The sequence below is a fragment of the Astatotilapia calliptera genome, chromosome 10, assembly GCF_964374335.1.
Source record: "Astatotilapia calliptera chromosome 10, fAstCal68.1, whole genome shotgun sequence".
Taxonomy (NCBI): Eukaryota; Metazoa; Chordata; class Actinopteri; order Cichliformes; family Cichlidae; genus Astatotilapia; species Astatotilapia calliptera.
The window spans coordinates 2344016-2365542 of NC_137431.1; the positions used below are offsets into that span (position 1 = coordinate 2344016).

A 21527-nucleotide genomic window follows, 5' to 3' on the forward strand; every position below is an offset into this window, starting at 1 on the left:
AAAAGTCACATATTAGTCATCCAAATGTGAGCGGCATGCGGTCGAAAATAGTGACCCAAGATGACGCTGAGATGCAGCGTGTGCAGACGTCAACCTTTAAACGGATGACTCCGTATCGACCAAATGGCGAGGCACGGATGCGTGGAGGATGTGGGAGGGGGCAATGGTTGGTGTACCAGCGGTCTCTTCCTCCAAGTCTGACAAATGAGTACATGCCAGCTGGGTGGGCCCCACGAGAGATCCAGGCTGTCGGTGGGCACAGCAGACAGGGCGGGATGACTGGCTCAGGTTGCGACTCAACTCCCTCTTCACAGAGCATCCTCCGTGGTCTCCAGCCTCGGCGTGCGGGTTGTTCAAGGCGACATATGGCTGAGAGCTGTGGCTGTTTGCATGGTGACAAATTGATGTTGCGCCTCCTTTTCCCATTCCCGTTCCTCTGACATGGCACGGTGACATGCATTTAAAGTTCAGGCTGTCAGCTTTAGGTGTATTTTCACATCCAGTATCCCACATGTGTGACATTAATATTATGACCATTAAAGTATGAGAAGGTGCTGGATTTAGAGCGTGAAGCTAAAAGCTTCTGAAGAGTGCTGCAGCATTGCACGTACGACTTAAAGCTTCCCGTTTTGACATCAGGGAGAATCCAGATTCTGTATCCATCAGAATACTATAGAGACCAAAACGCGAGAGGGGCCACGTCCAAAAAGGGCTGAACTCCTCAGTCATTCATCCGACGTGGCTGTAAAAGCTTACTTTCACATCATAATCTGTGTGCCATTTTTGCATCCAAAGTGCTAAGAGCGCCGAGCCAAAAACTTAATGTACTGCTGTGCCGATGGAGCCGACTCTTCACATTATGCATATTCCACCATCCTGCCCAGAATTCCCCCTGCAACCCTCTCCCAACCTGAGGGAGGTTTCTAAAAATGGCAGAAAGCTTAGCGTCTGTGACAGGAGACATCACGCGGGAGGATAGCGACTTTGATGAGACCTGTGCTTTTAGAGGCCTCTTTTGTTAGCAGGCAGATAAATCATCCCTCTAGCAGCCAGCTTAGACTGTATACAACCAGATAAGGTTGCCAAGGAAACCCTCCTGGAGAACCAATGAGGGTTTTTTTGGTGTTTTTTTTCTGCTGTACCAGCCTCCTTTATCTGTACAAACAATTAATACCTTAGCCAGGCAGAAGGTGGGGGGAGGGCCGGGGAAGTGGGAGGCAGGCACAAATCCCCAGGTGCTCAGTGCACCACCACTCTCTCCCCTCAGCTATGTGAATGAGGACAAGAGGTAAAAAATGCTACAAATGGATATTGGGCTGGAGGAGACTGATGATGTATGACTCTTTGTACATTAATTCAATGAGAGAACAGCGCTTATTCCATAAATCTCATCTCTACACGTGCACTAGCACACATCACTAATGTCCTTTTAATGAATGTTTGGAATGCGCAGCCATAAAAGTGCCATTACATCCAGTCACGTCCATTTGTAAAGGTGGCTGAGATTGCGCTGGTATCAGTGCAGCTGCACACACCCCGATGTGCACAACTGCTGGGGAGCTATTAGGTTCCACGGGAGACTCGGACTCGCCACAGATCAATGCTCCGTGGCCCTATCTGTTACTGACATCCAATTACAGCGATGGACGTCCACTTAGCAGTGCTGCTAAGTGCTTTAGTCTGGTTATTGACTGCCTGCCCACAGCCTGCACGCGGTGTAGCCTTTGGCTAATAATCATCTATTGATCCATCCGCATGTCAAGATCACCAGCATGTTAAGTGTATAAAGAGGCTGAGGACAGTGATTGCAATAGAAAGACGCGACACCAACATGTGTGCCTCAGCTGTTACCCAGGCGTTTCACATCATTCAGCATACTTAATTAGGAAGCAAATTTTGCACAAGTTTGATTAGTGCAGGCTTGCAGTAAACGTAATTACCCACCACATTAACTAAGGGAGGAAATTGGCTGTAATTGAAAAAGCTAAGCAAACACGGAAACAAATGGCAAAGATGCCAGAGACCGAACGGCGCAACCAGGGAGTGACGATGAGTCGATGTAAGCGGCGCACAGAATAGGTGGGCTCAAACCTCTGCGTGTTTATTCTGAGCTCGAACGGCGTGGAGTGGAAATGGCAGGCGCAATCGCCGCCTGCCTGCTTCTTTGACTAATGGCGGTCATTAAGCGGTTAGAAAGTCACCTCACCTGGTGTAAGGGGTGGAACTCAGCGACTGCCTGAAATTAATCACAATCAGCTGGACAGGAGACCAGGTCCCCAGTGAGCGCGCTGCTGGACGGGAGATAAACGTTTTAGTGCTCAGAGAAACAAAAAACGACAACAGCCAAGCGTTTCCTTATTTCATGGACTTTTATTATTCAAAAATAAAGCACAAATGATACACACACAAAAGAAAAGTGGTTTCCACGCATGTGCAAACCTCAAAAGTAGATCTTCATATAGTATTAGCAGGTTGATTTCAAAGCTACTGTTAGTACGGTTAGTAATATTAGTTATTAATGTGAGCACAGAGGGGGACAGTAGCAGGAGCCCCTCTGTGAGCTCTGTACACTTTGCCAGCAGGTGAAGGGTCTAAAGAGAATCCTACAAGGGCCCACAACAAACTCCCCTCAGCAACACATCAGCCAGTTCTCTCTTGCACACACAAACCTGCACACAGAAGAGTGTTTAAGTAGATCTGACAGATGTAATTCTTTGTCTAGACAGGCCCACATCTCACTTTTCTTGGTGTTACATCAAATCTGCAGTCCAGGGGCCAAGACTTTTCTACAGCTGTCACCTCCTCTTAGATACTGGGATTCACACACGAAAACCTGACGCACACGCTCTCTGCACTAACCCCCTCCTAGATATAGATTTGTCAAGCACAGCAGAGCATCACAAACATCCATATAGACAGTGTCGTCTTTACATCTTTCGTTTTGTTGCGATTAGATAGGGTTACTTTGACAAAATATTTATACGTACAGCCAGAGCCATTTAGCTGTTTTGTCTCTTTTCTTAAAAAGCACATCAATTACTGAGGTTTAAAATGAAGTTTAAAAAAGAAGAAGAACAAAATCATGTTTTTGGAATAAAAAAATAGGTTTAAGACAGTCGTAAAGGTTTTGCAAGCCGTGGGAAAAATCGTACGAGGTAAGTGGGAGTGGGACAACAGAAGGTACAAAACAGGCTGCGTATAGATTATTGTTCTTCTGATGTCGTGGCACTGGCGGCCATGCAGGGCGATGTTACTGCACCAGTGGCAGACGCGCTACAACGCAACTCAACTGGGAAAACAAGGCACGATAGAAGTCATCATAACTGAGCTGTGAGGAAGTGAACGGAGGAGAAGTTGTAAGGCTAAAACGAGGAGTACAATAAGGCGTCAGAGTGAAAAGAAACGCTTTTCCTGCTAAATTACTGCCTTTATTTTTCTTAGAAAATAGAAGATGAGATTTTTGGAAGAATGGGAATTAAATAACCGACGTCACTGTGGCAACTTAAACCGACCGACTGCACCAACGTTCACAGGATCTGAGAGCAAGATAAACTTGGACTGGTTATAACGTAGACACACAGAATATTCACCATTTGTTTCTCTGTGTGGGAACTGTCTTCATCCTGCTTTACATCATTAAAAAACATCTTAATTAAGCCACAAAAGGTTTCACATTAACCACACAGAGAAGGTTAATTAAGATACAGGCTCCTTGTAATGCACCTCAGATACAGAGGACTGCATACGTGGCAGCTCTGAGGGGGGTGAGCTACTACCAATGAATTCAAACTTGGTGTTTAACCCGTTCAGGACGCCTACACGTCCTTTGGGTGGTTAAAGGCCTGCGGACAGCCAAACATAATCAGCGCCGAGTGCTCGGTGAACCTTGTTGTCCAGCGGCCTCCGTTATTTCTCTACACCTCTTCAAAGTTTTCTGGAGAAGAGTTGGGGGATGGACACTGCTCCTTTTCAAGCTCACTCAAGAAGCAATAATACACCCAATCACAAGATCTGCTCGGCTGAACCTCCCCCTCGCCGCCAGCCAATCCTGTCCACCCTCAAATCCCCGGCCAACCCCACAGTGGACAATTCAAACAACAGAAGAAGCGTTGGAAAGAAAACGGCTGACCCACATAAGCAGTCGGTGCACTCGGTGCAGGGATTAAACCAGATCTGTGACTTTCCTCCTAACGAGCCTCTCTGAGGAGTGAAGACTGGATCAAACAGTTATTTAGTATTTTAAAGAAAGCAAATGAAAGAGAAACTTATACTGCCTCACAGACACACGCTCACGCACACACAGCTGTAATTTTATACATGCATGCATACAGCTGTACAGCAGGCCACTCAGGGGCCTGGATCTGTTTTAAACATACAGTACGACTCTACAGCAGGGGCCATGTATGTTTAAAAAACAGACAGGAAACAGAAACTAAACAAAAAAACATGCATATATACAATAGATATTTACTTTGCCCGTCTGCTTTATACCCACGCTAACTTTACGTCCAGGAGACAAAATTCATAAAAGTTTTTTTGTATGTTTTTGCATTTGATAAAAACTTCATTTACTCTGTTGTGCACAACTCAAATTCTCTTCTCAGCACCACAGCAGAGCCGGGTCTCCATAAGCAGAGAATATTCCCGTATGTAAATAATAAAGAGCTAAAAATCAGGCGAGTGCATCCATCCCAGCTTTTGTCCCGCTTCCTTCCGTTCCATCCTCTCTTTGCACAGTCCTTTCCCGTGAAGACGATCTGCTAGACGATTGAACCGTCCCTCGTCTGGGCAGGAACCATGACAGGGATGCCCCCCATGCGACTCAGGTTGTAGCCGGCCATCTTGCCGGCCGAGGGCGGCAGCACCGGAGCCTGGCTCGGAGGCCTGTCGTACTCCTCTGATGAGGGAATCTTGTCGTACTGAGGCTTCAGGGCATACTCGTGCAGGTTGGAAGGCGACATGGAGCCCAGTGAGGAGCGCTGGCTGGCCACAGTGAAGCTTCGAGCAGTTGAAGCGCGACTCTTGGGAGGGGGCACATCCTCTCTGAGGGGGGGAAACAGACAGCAGCACGTTTAGACAACAAACCTGGAAACTCGTCATCGTGGACTTGGTGTCAAATACACTGAGAATGATTTTGTGATGCCCTGCAAATCAAGAGAAAGTCCACAGGTAGGAACAGCGAGGAACATAACGAATCGACTGCGAGTCATTTAAAAATGAAACATGACTTGACTCGATAATAAGGGCAAATAATTGAAGTCAGCTGGTCAGGCATCGTCTCCGCAGCTCAGTCACGCCGACTGCGAAAGCCTGGAGAGACTGAGCCGAGCATCCAAACACAGCCATGCCCTCGACTCCCTCTGCCACCACATTAACAGCTAATAAGCAGCAATAATCCAGTTAAATGCTCAATCAAACTGAGCCTGAGGGGCCGGCGCTTGTTTAGTCCGTACTTTCATGCTGTGGCGTTTCAGCAAATGTGTGTCTGCGTGCGCGAGACAGGACTGTTGGTCTAATCCTTTGTGTCCTACAGCGCGAGCGGTGTCACATTGTGGTGTAAGACAGATTCAGTCCACGGCAGAGCGATGGTGCAGAGCCCACAGGCCGGACGAAGAGTCGGACGTCGAGGGGAGTTAGAGTAGGTGGCTGTGGCGGAGGGGGGGGCTGAGGGGGAGGGCAGCCGGCAGCAACACGAAGCAGGACGCACAGAACGAACAAAGCTTTCAAACTGATTACCACAGCTGTTTATTTGAGGAGGGGTAAAAAAAATAAAAACGCTGAGAGATAAAAACCATTTCCACGGTCGTTGTGTGTGTGTGTGTGTGTGTGTGTGTGTGTGTGTGTGACTACCAATCATGCTACACGCTGAGCCGACACCAATAATCACAGGTTACCTATGGCATTTTTGGCGCCCCCTGTAATCCAACATTACGTAACCTTGACACGCTCCACCTCTCACACCAAACACTAGACAGTAATACAAAATATTAATCCATCAGATTGGAGCTGTGTGCATCTGAGGGCCAAATCTCATCGAGTACCTTATCTCGTTGCAGATTTCCTTCTCGTACTTTTTCCTGTTACGGGCACGGCAGAAGCAGAACAGGATAATGGCGATGATGAGGAGGATCAACAGGACAGCGATTATGGATCCCGCGACGATGCCGGCAGTATTCGGGACTGGACGACACAAAGAAGGGAGAGGGTTAAGGTGCTGGGTGTAGCAGAGTACTCGTGAGTCATAACAAGCATGTCATCCTAATCAGGCACATAAAGCACATGAAACACACGAAACGTGCTGAACTGAACAAAATATCCTTGTTGGCATCCATGTGATGGAAACTGTGTTTGCTGACAGCACATCTGGGTTTCCAGTGAAATGTAAACAAAACCATAGCGTGGTGTTTGACGATCAGAACGAGTACTTCATACACACTCTCATTAACACACACACACGCACACACACAGACACACACTGTGGCTCAGTGAGATTTAACAAAAGCTGCGATGGAGAAATCTAATAACATCATAAATGAAGGCTCCACGTTCCTGCACGGCAGCAACACGTCGCTCTAATACTCCGTCTTTCAAAGGCAGAATTCATCAGACTTTGCACTTGACTGATGGTTGACCTGCTGACCTGGCAATCCGTTTCCTGTTATAATAACCTTGGAGGCTTTTCATGCACTCACCTTTACTTTGTATGTTGAGGAAAACTTTTCATAATCTAGTGACACACGCTACAGCAACAGCAATTTTCCCACAAACACTTTTTACACTAACATTTAAAAAGAACAAACCAATAAAAACAAGACAACAAACAAAGCCCGACTCAACTGCAAAACAGGACAGAGTCAGTAGAATAAGTAACAGTTGTCCTGTAAGCAAGAAGATTATTTGATCAGTAATAAAATCATCAACTTTTACTGAATATCAACAAAGCAAATAAGCACAGAAATTAAGGTGCAAAGTGTTTATATATAGGATTTACATCACTGACGTCCTCCCCCGTGTTTTAAAGATTTACAGACTATTCTACAACTTGATAAGAGGAAGAATGACATCGATCTATAATTATGTTATAAATACATTTTAATGCCATGGTGACCTGTTTTTGTCTTGAACAAATAGCACGTCGTCATATTCACCATCCTAAAGATTCCAACAAGATGGTCGGTGTTGATTTTTCCTCCTTTTTTAACAGTTTATACTGTTAACATAGGTCAGGGTGGGGAACTCGGCGTCCTGCAGGTTTTAGATCTCACCCTGAGTCAGCACACCTGAATCAACTGTTTTCATTACCAGGCCTCTGGAGACCTTCGAGACATGTTGAGTAGGTTGTATAGCCGTTTAAATCAGCTGTGTTGGATCAAGGACACGTCTAAAACCTGCAGGACACCGGCCCTCGAGTTCCCCACCCTTGATGTAGGTATAAACGCTGTCCTAAAAGCGAGAGCAGCTCACGGGGTATAACCTTGGGAAAACCTTTTAAACTTCTGCTCCGACTATTCCAAACCTGATCATTAAACACCAGAATACAGGGAGCTCTACATGTGAAATGGACTGAATAGACACTAATTAAGACGGTTGGGTACTCACTAGCTGTCACGCTGAGATCGAGCACGCACTGCTCGGCGCCAACGCGATTGGTAGCGGTGCAGCGATACGTGCCAGATGCACTGGCAGATGCATTCTTCACGTTGACTGTGCCTGACACAGGATCTAAACAAACAGTGAAAAATGACAGAGTTAAACACAAACAGTTATGTGCAGGACCTTTAAACGGTTTGACCTTGTAAAAAGCTGCATTACCCAGCACTGAGGAGGCGGGCAGCACTTTGCTGCCAGTAGTCTTCTCCCAGCTGTATTTCATGGGTTTGCTTCCTGCATCAGATGTGCACCTCAGCACAACGTCTTTGCCTTCATGTGTGGAGCCCTCAGTGTAGCACCTGGGCTTGGACGGCTTCTCTGTGGAGAGCAAAGAGGCAGAGGAAGCCAACCCAGTGATTTTCCAATCTTACAGTGTGCGTCTGTGTATTGTGTAGCTCTAAAGTTGAGTTTCCTCCCTCACTCAAAGCAGCGCCCATCTGACAAATTAGAGCAGTAATCAGAGTAATTGATACATCTGTAGTTATTAAGAGCTGTCACTCAGGATAATCATGTGGAAGAAAGGCGCTGCGTCAGTGGACACGCAAGCACACGTGTGCTGTCGTTCAGTCGGGGTGTTGGTAAGAGATGAGACTGATTCGAAAACAAGCCCAGACACGCGGTGAGTGAGAGGAGGGAGAGAAAGTGACGGGTAATGTTTGGACAGAGGAAATCTAAGGCCACAGACTGTGCTCTGTGTTCACTGTCAGGACGCCGACTTCACGGTGCTGTAATGGCGTCTGGAGCGGGGCTCTACAGATCTGAACCAGGTGCCAGGCGGGAAGGGAGGAGCTTAGCAGGCATAACCATAAGGATTAACAGTACACTGACAGCACTGAGTGCCCCTCCCGATCTAATAAACAGACAGGGCGAGGTTAGAGGGGGTAAAACAGAAAGCAGGAGAGCACACATGAAGCAGGTGCTAATGGACAGATGGTAGAGTGATGGACGCCAAGGCTGCGTGGCTCCCAAGTCTCTGGCCTGCACTTTGCTGCAGACACACATTCGCTCGCTCACACACACACACACACACACACACACACACACACACACACACACACACAGTAAATGTCAGTGAGTTATGACATTTTTAAAAGCGTCTTTTAAAGGTGAAAGTCAAGTCAACACATCTGAGCGTTGAAACGCACAGCTCCTCTTTTTTTAGGGCTTCTGTCCTTTGAGCCGATTTCATTCTCCTGAATGATGAGGTCAAAAGGAGGCTGGAAGAGCACAGAGACAACGCGATACAGGCAGCCCTACTGCGTTAAATGAACAGATTTATTATGTGCACAAGGTGTGTGGAAAAGAGAAAAACAGATCTTGGTATGCATTACAGACAGGAGATGCACCGCTTCACAAATAACTTTGCTAAATGTGGAACAGTAAAGTGAAATATAAGCGACTCGCGGGCCAGGCAGACTGAATTAATGAGATCGGCTGTTGAGCTTTGAGCTGGATGTGATGAGGATTGTCTGAACACGGGCAGGGCCGAGTGATTGGCTGCCGAGAGCATAGGCGGGGCCTAGTCAGAAACAGTTGTTAGAGATGCTGACGTGCAGCGCTGAACTGCAGGTGGGTACTCTCCTCCTGTTAACTTCAATGTCCTGCTGCAACCGGAGGAGAATACACAACGAGGCATGCTACCCTGTGCACAGCACCTGGACACCATGTACACTGCAGGTGTGAGCATGTGTGCGCGCATGGCAGCGATCGTGACAAACCACGGCAAAAACCCAGTAGATATACTCAGGTCGGCTTATGTTCATGCACACAGACACACATGTGCACGTCTGCCCTGCTCTTGGGGACCATCCACCTCGTGACAACATCAACCTCAAGGTAAAATGCAGAGCAGGCAAGATGTCCTCACCTCTCCTTTTAACATCCTCTACCCCTGGGGTCAACAACTAGCAGCCTGTCAGCTCCTGTAGCCTCGAGCGGTCTCTCAAACACACACAAACACTCGCAGCTAAAGCTATCTGGATTTCAGCCTCACTACATGTTTATTCATTAGCCGATGCCCTTATCCACAGCAGCTCAGAATGAACGAGTCAAATGATTAAAATAAGGAGGATAGCTAGAACAGCAGCGTACGTTCCGTTAATACTTTAACAGGAGGCAGTGTAACTGTAACAGATCTGTAGAAACAGGTGGATAAAACACAGCAGGTTCATGCATCATAAGATCAACCACTGCCTGTGCTGCATGCAGCCTGTTTCATACGACACTAGGCTGTTTTTTTCAAACACTAACCAAAATTTCAAATAAATGAGAATTTAAAAATCTCCCTCACTGGTGAAAAATGTAGAAGCATAGCTGGCAGGAGAAGCTATCACAGCATATGCGCAGTCAAACGTATTAGCGACGACTCAAGCAGTGACTAAGTTTTTCTGTTTGCCCCCCCGAAGGCCTCGTCGATGCCTCTCGAGTCAGATGCTGCCACATTTTTTGGCCAAATTATCTGCAGCATTCACCCTTTATTAGAGAACTGCTTTGTGCTGCAGCATCACAAGTTTGCTTCTCACCAACTCGTGTTTTTCTGGTTGAGCTAGTCGGTGCGGTGCGCTCGCTTTTCTTCACGATATCGCGTCAGCGGGAGAGGCAGCCATTTCTGGAGCTCGTCCTATCTTTAGAACAGAAACTGTGCTGATAACAGAGCTTCCACAGCAGCTAAATACACAGCTTATCCCACCACACACACACACACACACACACACACACACACACACACACACACACACACACACACACACACACACACACACACACACACACACACACACACACACACACACACACACACACACACACACACACACACACACACACACACACACACACACACTAGTGTTACACGTGTAGGCTGTTTTTCCCCACATGCAAATAGCGAGCTGGTTTCGGGAGGCGATTCACTTTCAACATCATTTAGCTGCCTGACTGACCAGTGAGGCCACTGTGAGTGTGTTTGCCTCGGGACTGAAGCGTCTGACTTATACAACTATGATGTGTCACCCATCTCACTCTGTGCAATAAAAACAACAGCTGAGCGCATTCACTTCCTTTCAGCCTGATTTGTAACAGTGGAATTTTTCATTAATTAGCAATGCAGTCGCTAGCTCAGCCGTTAATTAAGGTTTCTAAGTGGAAAAGCATAACTTTTCCTGACTGACGTTATAATTGTACAAAGCAGGTATTAAAATGGGTAAAATACAGAAAAAAATATTTTCGAATGTCTGAATAATCCTTTTAGACACCATCGCGGCGAGCGTAGGGGCAATGCTCTACAGCCACAGGGAAGGTCATGCTGTCTTAGGAAGGATTACATCAAAACAGCCAAAGTGGACAAAGGGCGTATGATCTGCTGCGTTTCCACAGCAGAGGCAGAGAGAATTGACCCTGTGAGGGAAAAACAGTGCTAGGACACTGCTAGCCTGATGCTAATGTGAGCGTCCTACATACCCATAACAAGCAGCTGCATTTTCTTGTTGCGGACACCAGGGGCCTTCTTCACTTTGCACTGGTAGGTGCCGGTGTCCGTTGACTTCACCGTTAGAACGTTGATTGAGGCGTCGCCATTCTTCGGATCGGGCGAATTGAAGTGGACCCGACCTTTGACGGGTGTATCGTAGTCCTCGTAGGCTCTGTCGCCAGAGTACAAAATGATCTGTTTTGGAAATAAAGCAAAGGAAAGATTCACATTTAAACCAAAGAAAACATAAAACAGACTCTGCTAGAAAAAGAAAGTGAACAAAGCCGCTGAGACGAAAGTTGTTTACTTCCTGCAAGCATTGGCTTTGTTTACTGAACCAGCTGAAATGCACAGAAGCAATAAAGGACAGTCTCTTATCTCTGGCTGCCCTTCAGCCTGCCAGCCTCTGCTGTTTTGCCCTTTCTGTGCGTAAGAAGAATGAAGGTGGAACAAACAAAGCCAGCACTGTGGAGCTAAATCAACACCTGCTGTGTCAACAAAGCTCCCAATTCTATCCAACCACTTCACCACACACACGCACACAACTGTCTGGGTCTTGAAAGCAGCAAGGAAATGCCTAGAAATAAAGGCCAGGTGGAGCTAATGAGAGGCTTTGTAGCTAGAAGTGGGCAGATAGTGGAGGGGGGAACAGAAACACAGAAAAAGAACAGAGGCTACAAGAAACACAAACAATGAAAAGAATTTTCAGTCTCTTTCACAGACGCTGGCATCTTCTACACATTTCCATGGAGACAGTCATCAGCAGGCTTTTCTGTGCCATGATCAACAGCAGACACAGCAATACCCCAGAGTGGAGACGAGCAGAGAGAAAGTTAAGGCGGCAGGAGGAGAGGAGGAATAATGAACCTATCAGAGGAAGCAGAGCACTGAAAGGAAGCACAAGGCACAAAACAAAGGGAACGAGTCAGCGAGCTTCTAATGTGCCTACGCCGACTCGCCCTGCCTCTCAATTCCCAACTGGACGCCTGGCTTCTCGAGACAGGCGAACTCGCAGTGCCCGCTGTGTTCATCTTGTACGTATTAGCCATGTAAACAGGTAATTGTGGTAAAATTCCTCTTGGCTCTCAGGGGAGGAAAACCTATCCTTCTGACTTCACTGGGGATCACAACATCAGCAGCAATAACAGAGATGGGCGAGATGAGACCACGGTGAAGAGGAAATTAAATTGCCCCGAGCTCAGCCAGACAAGAGCTCTCACTTGGGCTCAACTACTTCACAGATGGGAGTACTTATGCACATGCACACCTCCAGCTAAAATAATAAAGAAATAAACTGCACAATAACCTTGAGAATAATAAAAAAAAAAAAAGATCATGAAACCATAAAGGGCAAATGACTAGACCAGCTGGAGAAGGACAGAAGTGCTGCATCTCACAACAGGTAGGCTGTGTAACGATGCAAGCGCCAGCTGGCCTACCATTCAATGTGACTGAACGGTAGGCCGCTGCAGAGGTAAGAAGAGCTCTACTGGCCAGTTTCACGGAGCACACGTTGAGATGACATCATCGTCATGTGACGCTGTTACTCGGGGAGTGAAAGAGGAAAAGCTGCAGCTCATTTGAGAGGCAAAGCACACAGCAGCAATACCTGTATGATCTAAACAACCTGCATAGCTGAAGGGGAGCACCCTTCTGTCTCTGCGCTCCTACTGAGGCTGCTGGCTCGGATGGCTCAACGTGCTGCCGCCGCCACCTTTCAGGGGACGAGCTCAAACCGATTCACGAGGTTAGCGCTCAACCTCTACCTGAAGATGTCCAACAAAACACGTCCATGAGCTTCTGAATAGAAACGATTCAACTTTCACCAAACCTTGTCACATTTTTACACACAAATCCTTCAATATACAGAAATTCCCGTTTCAATAACGTCAACAAACAAAAGGCTCTGCTGTTACACTCAAAGATAAAGGAAGCAGGTTGTGTGATAGAGCTGCGTGCTCTTTCTCTGCTGACATCAGGTTTCGTAATTGTTTTCTGTTGCTGTTGTTTTCACGTTGGTGGTGAATACTCAGTCAGGGCACGCCCTCCCTTCAGCAGCTCTGTAGCCAGGCAATGAGAGCCAAATGCAAATGACTGATACTGTAGGCATGTCTGGCATCTCACACTGAGGCCTAACAAAGCAGGATGCATTAGCTATGCTTCACCACCCTGAAAAAGATCCTGACGATATGTAGGATGTGTCAAATAAAAGGCGCTGCCACTACATCGATGCTGAGAAAAGCTCAAACATAAAGCACATTAATGTGAACAAAAGCTTCAAATGAGGTCACTGGCATATGCCACACATGCCATACAACCCCGGCCTTGTGTCCTGATCTTACAGACTAGTTCTCCATTTAAAAATATTATCTGACAGCAGCCTTTCCCTTTGTTTGGATTTCCACAGCTCAGGTGAGCAAAGGTTCTGAGCCTCTGGCTAAAAACTTTCATTGCTCCGACTGGCCCGGCAGCTTTGCTCTTAGCAGGTTGGCCTAATTCTATTCAACACTGTCACATATATTAAAAATGGCAATTTGGAGTTAACACGCCACTAATTACAAAGAATTTACTGTGCGCACGACTTCACGTTGGTTAACGGCTACACAAATCTGAGCGTGCGTATGTAGCGAGAAAAATCTGATAGGTCAAGGAGAACAAATATGTTCAGAGAGAGACGTCCGACTTGTCCAAATCCCTCCAAAGGTTTGGAAACATTAACACATGTGGACACTGGAGCCAGCAAAATGGCACGTAATAAAGACAATAAACTGTGGAATCAAAGGCTTTTTGGGGATATTTGATATATTTCTGCAGCTGTATTCAGACACAAGGAAGAGGCCAGTTCATACAAAAACGAGACATGCTGAAAGTGCTCGCAATGAGCTTTCATCATGACAATCACAAATATACTAGGAACGTGTATTTCCTCCCACACTCCAGCTAATGAGCCACAGCAAAAAGAAACAGAGTTAAAGGCAAAACTGTGCAGACAGTCAGTTCTACCTGACTGAGAGGGGGGCTGGTTGGGACTGCAGACAGAAACAACAGTGGGTGGAGGACAGAGATGCCTAATGATGAGGCTGTGACCCATTTATAACATTTGGCTCACAAAAAAGCCATAGAACGCAAGGGAAGGAGGAAAAAAAGGAGAGAGGGATGAAAAAGCTTTGTGACAGGTGGCAGAGCAGAGAGCCACGGGAGAGGACCGTCCCACAGTAGAAACCATCTCTAAAGGCTGTTTCAGGCACTCCGCTGGCTTCATCTGTTAAAGTGATGGCATTCTTTCATTCAGACATAGTTAATATTCCTCATGGCTTCACATTTAAACACTGAACGAGGCTGCCATTAAATGGAGGATCTCCACGTGCTGTCAGGGCTTCAAGCTTCCCAAGCTCTTTTCATAGCCCAGAGACCGTCGTGAATTAAGGACAGCACACACATATTTTCATTTTAAAACACTTACCACTTGGTCGTCTTTCTGGTTGTCAGACGCCACCAAGCTCCATTCAATATCCAGCGGTCCAGAATCTTCAGAAGCCAGAGTGAACTGGCAATCCAGCTTCACGCTCTGTCCGCTGGCCACCTCTGTGGGCGTAGACGCTGAAGATGATGTGATCTCTAGACCTGAGGTCAACCCTGGAAGCAAAGAACATTAATTAAAGTCACAAACGGCAACATATACAATAACACAAGGACAACTACGTTTGCAAGAGCTGTTAACTGTGAGCTTACTGACAGTTTTGGAGGTGACTTTATATTCTGTTTAACATCATCTGAAAGAAAAAATGAGAATAAAGCATGTTTTTCATAATTAGGACAGGAGTTTTTATTCTGAGACCAAAGAGCTTAGAGTCTGTGATAAGGGTGACTGCACTAAGCTTCAGTAAAGAGAGCAAGCCTTGTGCTAAAAACACTGCATCACAGCATAAAGGGTTTAAATTTACTGACAGAAAAACAAAAAATAAATATAAAACAGCAAAAGAAATTATTTTTGCTTTTCTGTTCTTTACAACTCATGTCATGTTTGTATCTTTCTTTGTCTCAGATATATATATTCTTTACATCTGCACAATGTAAAGCAAGACTAACGCAGCAGATCGTAGCTTAGCTGAACGAATGGTGATAATAATAATAACGACAAACTGAAGCAGCCTCTTAAGCATTTATTCTTAGAATGAATAAACATAATTTCCAGGGCGACATCATCTGGGTTAAGATTTTTTATTCAATAAGAGATTTAAGCTCCAGCAGGAGCACAGCCCATAGAGACTGGAGTTGTCACATGCCGCCTCAATGTATTAAAATCCTTCTGACAGCTTGCCACCGTCCAACCAACGAGCAGGGGGAGAACTTCTTAAAAAAAAAAAAAATTATCTCAATATGTTGCTGCGAAAAAGTGCTTTAAACGTGTTACACTTAAAAATACTGCAAAATAGCATCAAACACATGTAACTAAATGTATCTGCTGGGTCCATAGCGACATCTGCATCTCATTTTAGCTCCTTTCATATACTAACTGACAGATGGAGCGGACTAATCTGCACACGTATTTGGTGGAACAGCAGCCAAACCTGGCAACTGTTTACACACATTAACAGCAAAAATTAAAATCAAAGGAAGGAAAAAAAATCAGCTTCCAAGGTGTAGATGTTACTACGACCACTACAATTCATCGTTTAACCTTCAAAGTATTCTGTTATCCAAACCAGCTGATCGCGGATGCCTAACCCCGACGTTTCAATGTCATCATACAGTAGGGTTAACCAGGATATCTATTGTGGCAATTCTAACATCGAGACAGCTCACTGCAGGGGAAATATGTTTTCCAGGCTCTCAAGGTAAAGAAAGCGTTAGCTACAAGTCAAGTCCCCGTCCCTCAGTGGCTTCATGCCCCTGTGGCAGACGAAAGAATGAAACTTAAACACATACAGAGTGTCACAATCTGACTCCAACCCACTACTGCTGAAGCTCAGAGAATGTGAGCACTTGATATGATAGCACAAGCTCAGTTTTATTCCCATGGCCACCGGGGCTGCAGCTGGTTGTTTCGGCCCACAGATTTTGACAGATGCCCTTGATGGGAACGATCCGCCGCCTTCAGCAGAAGCACGAGAAATGGGAAGCAAAATAGAGAAAAGCTAGATATGTGTCTGTCACTGTCAAAGCGGATACTCAGCCTGGCATCTGCATTAAGGAACGCCGTGTCGATTCATCAAACACTTAAAGAAGCTGCAGCACATTTTAAAGTTGCTTAGAGAGGAGAGAAAAACAATCAGCTGGAATGGTTTATCGCAGCGACTGCTTTCTCTGATGAGTAATGATGCACCTGTTGAATCGATGGCAGCTATCTGGAGCCTTGGGTAGCATTTGTTTCAATTACAGTGCAGCTAGAGGCCTTTTTCATTACGCACCACACAAATGAGAAAAAATGCCATTTCAGGATATTTTACCTTCAACGGGCAGACACATTTGATTGCCTGTACACCTCCATGACAACATATTCTGTGATAGGCTACAGAATATGTTATGATAAAGAAAACACAGGTAGTGTATTCTTAATTCTTCATCAAGCCCAACATGCAGACACAGCTTCCCCCCCCAACAATGATATAAATCCATTTAATCCTGCTTCAGGAAGTATAAACTCCAGTAGAGGAAGTGCAATGCAAATAAGGTAATCTGAGTATTCATAAGCCCTTTTCAGACATTAAATGTGTAACGTAACTAGCTTTAATGATCTGTTGAAGCGCCAGAGTGTCATCCAAGCGTCTCTTCCATGTCACTGTTTTCCAAAGCTTCATTTAGACATAAAACAATGGAGAGAGCCGGGGTGTGCCCATGAGTTTTGCCATATTGCAATAGACTTGTTGGTCTAGTTGCCATGAGCAGCAGTGAATTTGAGCTTTTATTTCCTCCTGCTATTGTAGCTAACAGCAGAGTCTGCGTATGTAGAAGCGGCGCCGCTCAGGTCGCCAGCAGAGATCTCTCGCGGGTAAATGACAGTTTTAGACTTAATGAAAGCAAAAAACAGACTGGATTTGATGTAAGAGGCAGCATGCACGGGAGATTTCTACCTTTCTAAAAGTGATAGATGATGATGAATGTCACAAGTAGGGATGCAGCAGTTTACTGGCTTCACCTGTGTCTGATTAAAGCCGTGTTTCCGTGTACACACAACATGCACACAACAGTGCAGCTCATGCACATACTCACGGCCGCATGCTAACATGTTGTTTGATGCGGCCCAAAAATGACAAAACAAATTAGATCAAAGCATGTGCTGAAAATAAAGCTCTGAAACATCTTTAAAATCAGACAATCTGCTACATCAGGACTTGTGAGTGCGACAGCACACAGCATATGGCATCACGTTAGCTGGGCCCCATCTTCTTTCAATCACTGACAAGAATCTGCCCCATACATAAAAACTTTAACTGAGCCGTGAGTGTGAAAAGATGTTTTCAGGGCCTTTAAGACCACAAATCAATAATATTTACCCACTGGGTGTATTAGAAATACACTAGGACATCTCAGTTGAGCTCATTGTTATGATTTCAACATTACCAACAGGAAAAAAAATGCCTTATGTCACAAGACACACCACACTGTTTGCAGCTCACACAGTGTTGAGCAACATATACTGTATTCAGGATGTGAAACACCACAATCAGAACAGATATGATCTCACTGAGGTCAAAGTCTGCAGCGGTGCTGTATACAATCATCGGCTTATATAGGATGAGCTTCAGTGTTTATTAAGAGAAACAGCAGCAGAGCAAAAGTAAACAGGCCTTCTTCCCTGAGGGTAATATAATCGAGTGATAAGGAAGGCCATCATTAAATTCCAAGGAAAACTATGAAAAATGGGCTGGTTGTAAACGCAGTCATGCAAAGACTCCAGCCACAGATTTATTTCCTTGAGCTCAGTCTGCCATTGTAGTAAGATGTGTGCTGTGTGTGCATGTAGGAGGAGAGCTGAGCAATGAGGGAGTGCATGCTGGCTAATTAAAGTCTATCCTAATAACTATTCGTGGCTGTCTGCGTCTCTGTGAGCGACTCACTGTCTGACGCAGCACACCCAGCATGGTTACTGGGAGACCAGGAATGAATGAGCAGAAGGAATTTAGGGTGTCAGCGTGCTCCACCCTGTACCCCCCCACTACCACTATCTCACTCACTCATCCCCCTCTCTGTCCCTCCCAGCCTCTGTCTCCAACACACCCGTAATTGTAAAGCGCCAGTCCCACAGGCCTCCAACTCGCCACAGTCCTGCTGATTGTAACCCCCCCACCTCACCGCCACCTTTGTCAGCATACAATGGGGAGCGAATCCTGTCTCCTGGCAACCAATCCCTCCGAGAAGGTTGCCGTGGTGCTTAAAAGACTGCATGGGAGGAAGCGAGGGGGAAAGTGAGCGAGCCAGCGAGTGTGGTAAAGAGAGGTAGAAAGAGGTTAAGTAGGAGGACACGGCAGGAAGATTCATAAAAAGAAGTTGATGTTACTTCAGCATTTGAAAGTGTTTATGCGGCTCGAACCGACTCAGACATCCACGTGGTTTCATTACAAAGTAGCAGTGCAGACACCGGCTCATAGTACAGACTTCAGTCAGTTTGCCAGGCCATACAGCGCTTCCTCATTCACCCACTCGCTAACTCAACATTAGCAGCTGTCCATCAGTGTCCCCTTTAACAGGAGGAGTCTCGGACTCTGTACTCTTCATCTCTACAAACACGTCTCTGGTTATGATTACACTGAGTCTACAGGCAAAAGACAAGACAAGCTTTCTAGATTTTTTTTTGCTTTAATGCTTCTCATTAGTGTGAAAATAAAATAAAACGATAAAGCAGGTTTTAGGATGGGCCCATCGTGTGATGGAAATGTGTCTCTTGGATTCTCAGCAGAACAGCTGCTTACTTCACATCCAGTTTTTAAATGGACTTCACCAACCAACGTGTGACAATCACAGAAGTCCTTCGACCTGAAGTAGCTCAGTATATATTTGAATAGACTGATATTTATACAACGGTTTTCTACTCTACTTGAATTCAATTCAATTTTAATTACACAGCACCAAATCACAACAGCAGTCGCCTCAAGGCGCTTTATATTGTAAGGTAGACCCTACCATAATACATACAGAGAAAAACCCAACAATCATATGACCCCTATGAGCAAGCACTTTGGCGACAGTGGGAAGGAAAAACTCCCTTTTAACAGGAAGAAACCTCCAGCGGAACACTCAACACTCACTCATTTGAGCACTCAAAGCGCTTTCTTACTTCAGTATCTTCCCCGGGGATACTTCTAAACGCAGATTAGAGGAGCAGGGATTGAACCGCAAAACTTCCGATTAGCAGACGACCCACAGCTGTAACCTCTCACCAACGCCGTGACTCAGGACTGTGAATGTATCCTCGAATGATATACTTTCAGACTCAAATGCACAAAAGAAATGAAAGACATGTTTTTAAAGAAATGGAAAAAGGCTAATTTTTTATATTTACACATTTCAACTTAATTTCTCTATTTTAAACTATATAATTCAAGATAATTCTAAGATAATAAATCTCAGCAACGTCCACTACTAACCTAATCTGAAGTCAGAACAGATTAGCTTCTCATGTGCATAATTTCAAAGCATGACTATCACTTTTATAGTTTTTTCTTTCTTCCCCTCTTCTAGACAACATGTGGTGCAAAGAGCAGCTCCGCCATTTGCTAAGCTAACATCTCCTGACCCAAACTAAAGACCCTCAGTCTTGGCACAGGTCAGAGTGCACCATAAGCTTCTTGTGAAGTCTGAGAGATAAAGGCAGCAACTATTTCAGTCACTACAGCTACAAATAAAGCCTGGCTAGACGAAGGAGGTGAATGACGCTGCAGTGAGATTTACTTTCTTTAAGGTTTGCATATCCTTAATGCAGTTACACTATCATTTGGTTTGACGTAAGCTTAAAGTGTTTTGATATTTCAATCAAGTCTGATGTATTGCAGCCTGCTGCTAAAACACACATATAAGAGTGCATGGCAGAGGAAACAATCTGACAAATAAGACATGCATGTATGAATTTACATTTTTTCCTCATAAGCAGCACTGTGGGTGGAATATGTCGAGCTCATTGGAAACCACAAAAACAAACATTAAAACAATCTTAAAAAGTATTATTTCCAACCGAGTGAAAGGAAAATAATCTCATGCGCAAGAACAAACAAACAGCGGCGACAGAGCTTTTGAAAAACGTGGCACATTTTTCCAGCGAGGCAATGACGGTGGGATGAACATTAGCAATTCATTACAGTACATTTGCAGTCTGTGGGGCTCTGGAATGAGCACATTAAACCGCACAGACGCTTTACCCATCATAAACAGGCAAGCCGATCCCCTGTGACAATGCTGACGAACATCAATTATGTTGGGAATGGCAGAGGATAACTTCATAACTTGGTTGCAGCTCAAAAAAGGCGGCTCTGAATGCTCGCCCTAGTATTCCCGCTGGAGCTATTCAATTTGAAGCAATGTGGGTGCCCTGAGAGCGAGCTTGGCAGGAGTTTATGTAGTGTTGCAGAGGGCTGGGACTGTTGAACCATACTGATTGTGCCGTAATGCAGCCTGAAAGCTCCACTTGCCACACAGAGTAGGCATCAATCCCCATTGCGGAAGACCTAAAGGCTGTTTTGACATAATTGGACATTAAATGATGAAGGGGTGACGAATGACAGGCACTTTACTCAGTCGTCTGACAGCTTTTACACAAGCCTATGGGGGATGCGGTTAATACAGTATCTGTGAAGCTTCCATTTAGTGACCCGTCTATGCGCATTTAATGTGGCGCTAATTCTTAATTACTGCAATTATAAAAGCGAGGCTGACCAACAATCCTGGTATTTTATGACATCACTCAACCGCTCAAAACAGATTAAGGATGATGACTAGGGCTGCCACGATTAGTCGACTAGTCACGATTACGTCGACTATCAAAATAGTCGACGCGTCGTTTGAAGCTTTGTAAGATCCCAAAAGACGCAGGAATAAGTAGCAGGATTTAAGAGTGTAATAACGGACTGAAACAGAAGATGGCAGCACTGCATGTACAACGATGCCAGCTGCCGTTAAACCCCAAAGAAGAAGAAGCTGTGTCCCAGAATTCATAGCGCGGCCCTGCTCAGTTTCCAACAATGGCGGCAGCTAGTTAGTTTTAATGTTACTCTTATTATTCTTTCTGGGTCACAAAATACACGTTTAACATATTTTTAGGCGAGAATGTAGCTGTGGAAACCTCAAATATCTGCTCAGTTTATCAGGACACCGCATATTTTCAAAAGCGCTCCGACGTTTTCGGAGACGTCTGTTACCCACTAGCTCGATAGCTAGCCGGGGGCAAGGTCACTAGCGCCGTGAGAACACCGGACTC

At 45.4% G+C, this 21527-nt stretch overlaps 1 protein-coding gene across 1 annotated transcript in view; it reads right to left on the reverse strand.

Moving 5' to 3' along the window:
* Nucleotides 1-4453: 4453 nt before the first annotated feature.
* cxadr (CXADR Ig-like cell adhesion molecule) overlaps nt 4454-21527 on the reverse strand; it is a 36220-nt gene continuing 19146 nt past the window's right edge. Inside the window, exons 2-7 of the mRNA XM_026181672.2 lie at nt 14580-14752; nt 11107-11311; nt 7813-7968; nt 7600-7722; nt 6042-6180; nt 4454-5043 (exon numbers count right to left, since the gene is read on the reverse strand). Coding sequence (XP_026037457.1) covers nt 4761-5043; nt 6042-6180; nt 7600-7722; nt 7813-7968; nt 11107-11311; nt 14580-14752 — 1079 coding nt within the window. The 3' untranslated portion in view covers nt 4454-4760. The remainder of the gene's footprint in view (nt 5044-6041; nt 6181-7599; nt 7723-7812; nt 7969-11106; nt 11312-14579; nt 14753-21527) is intronic.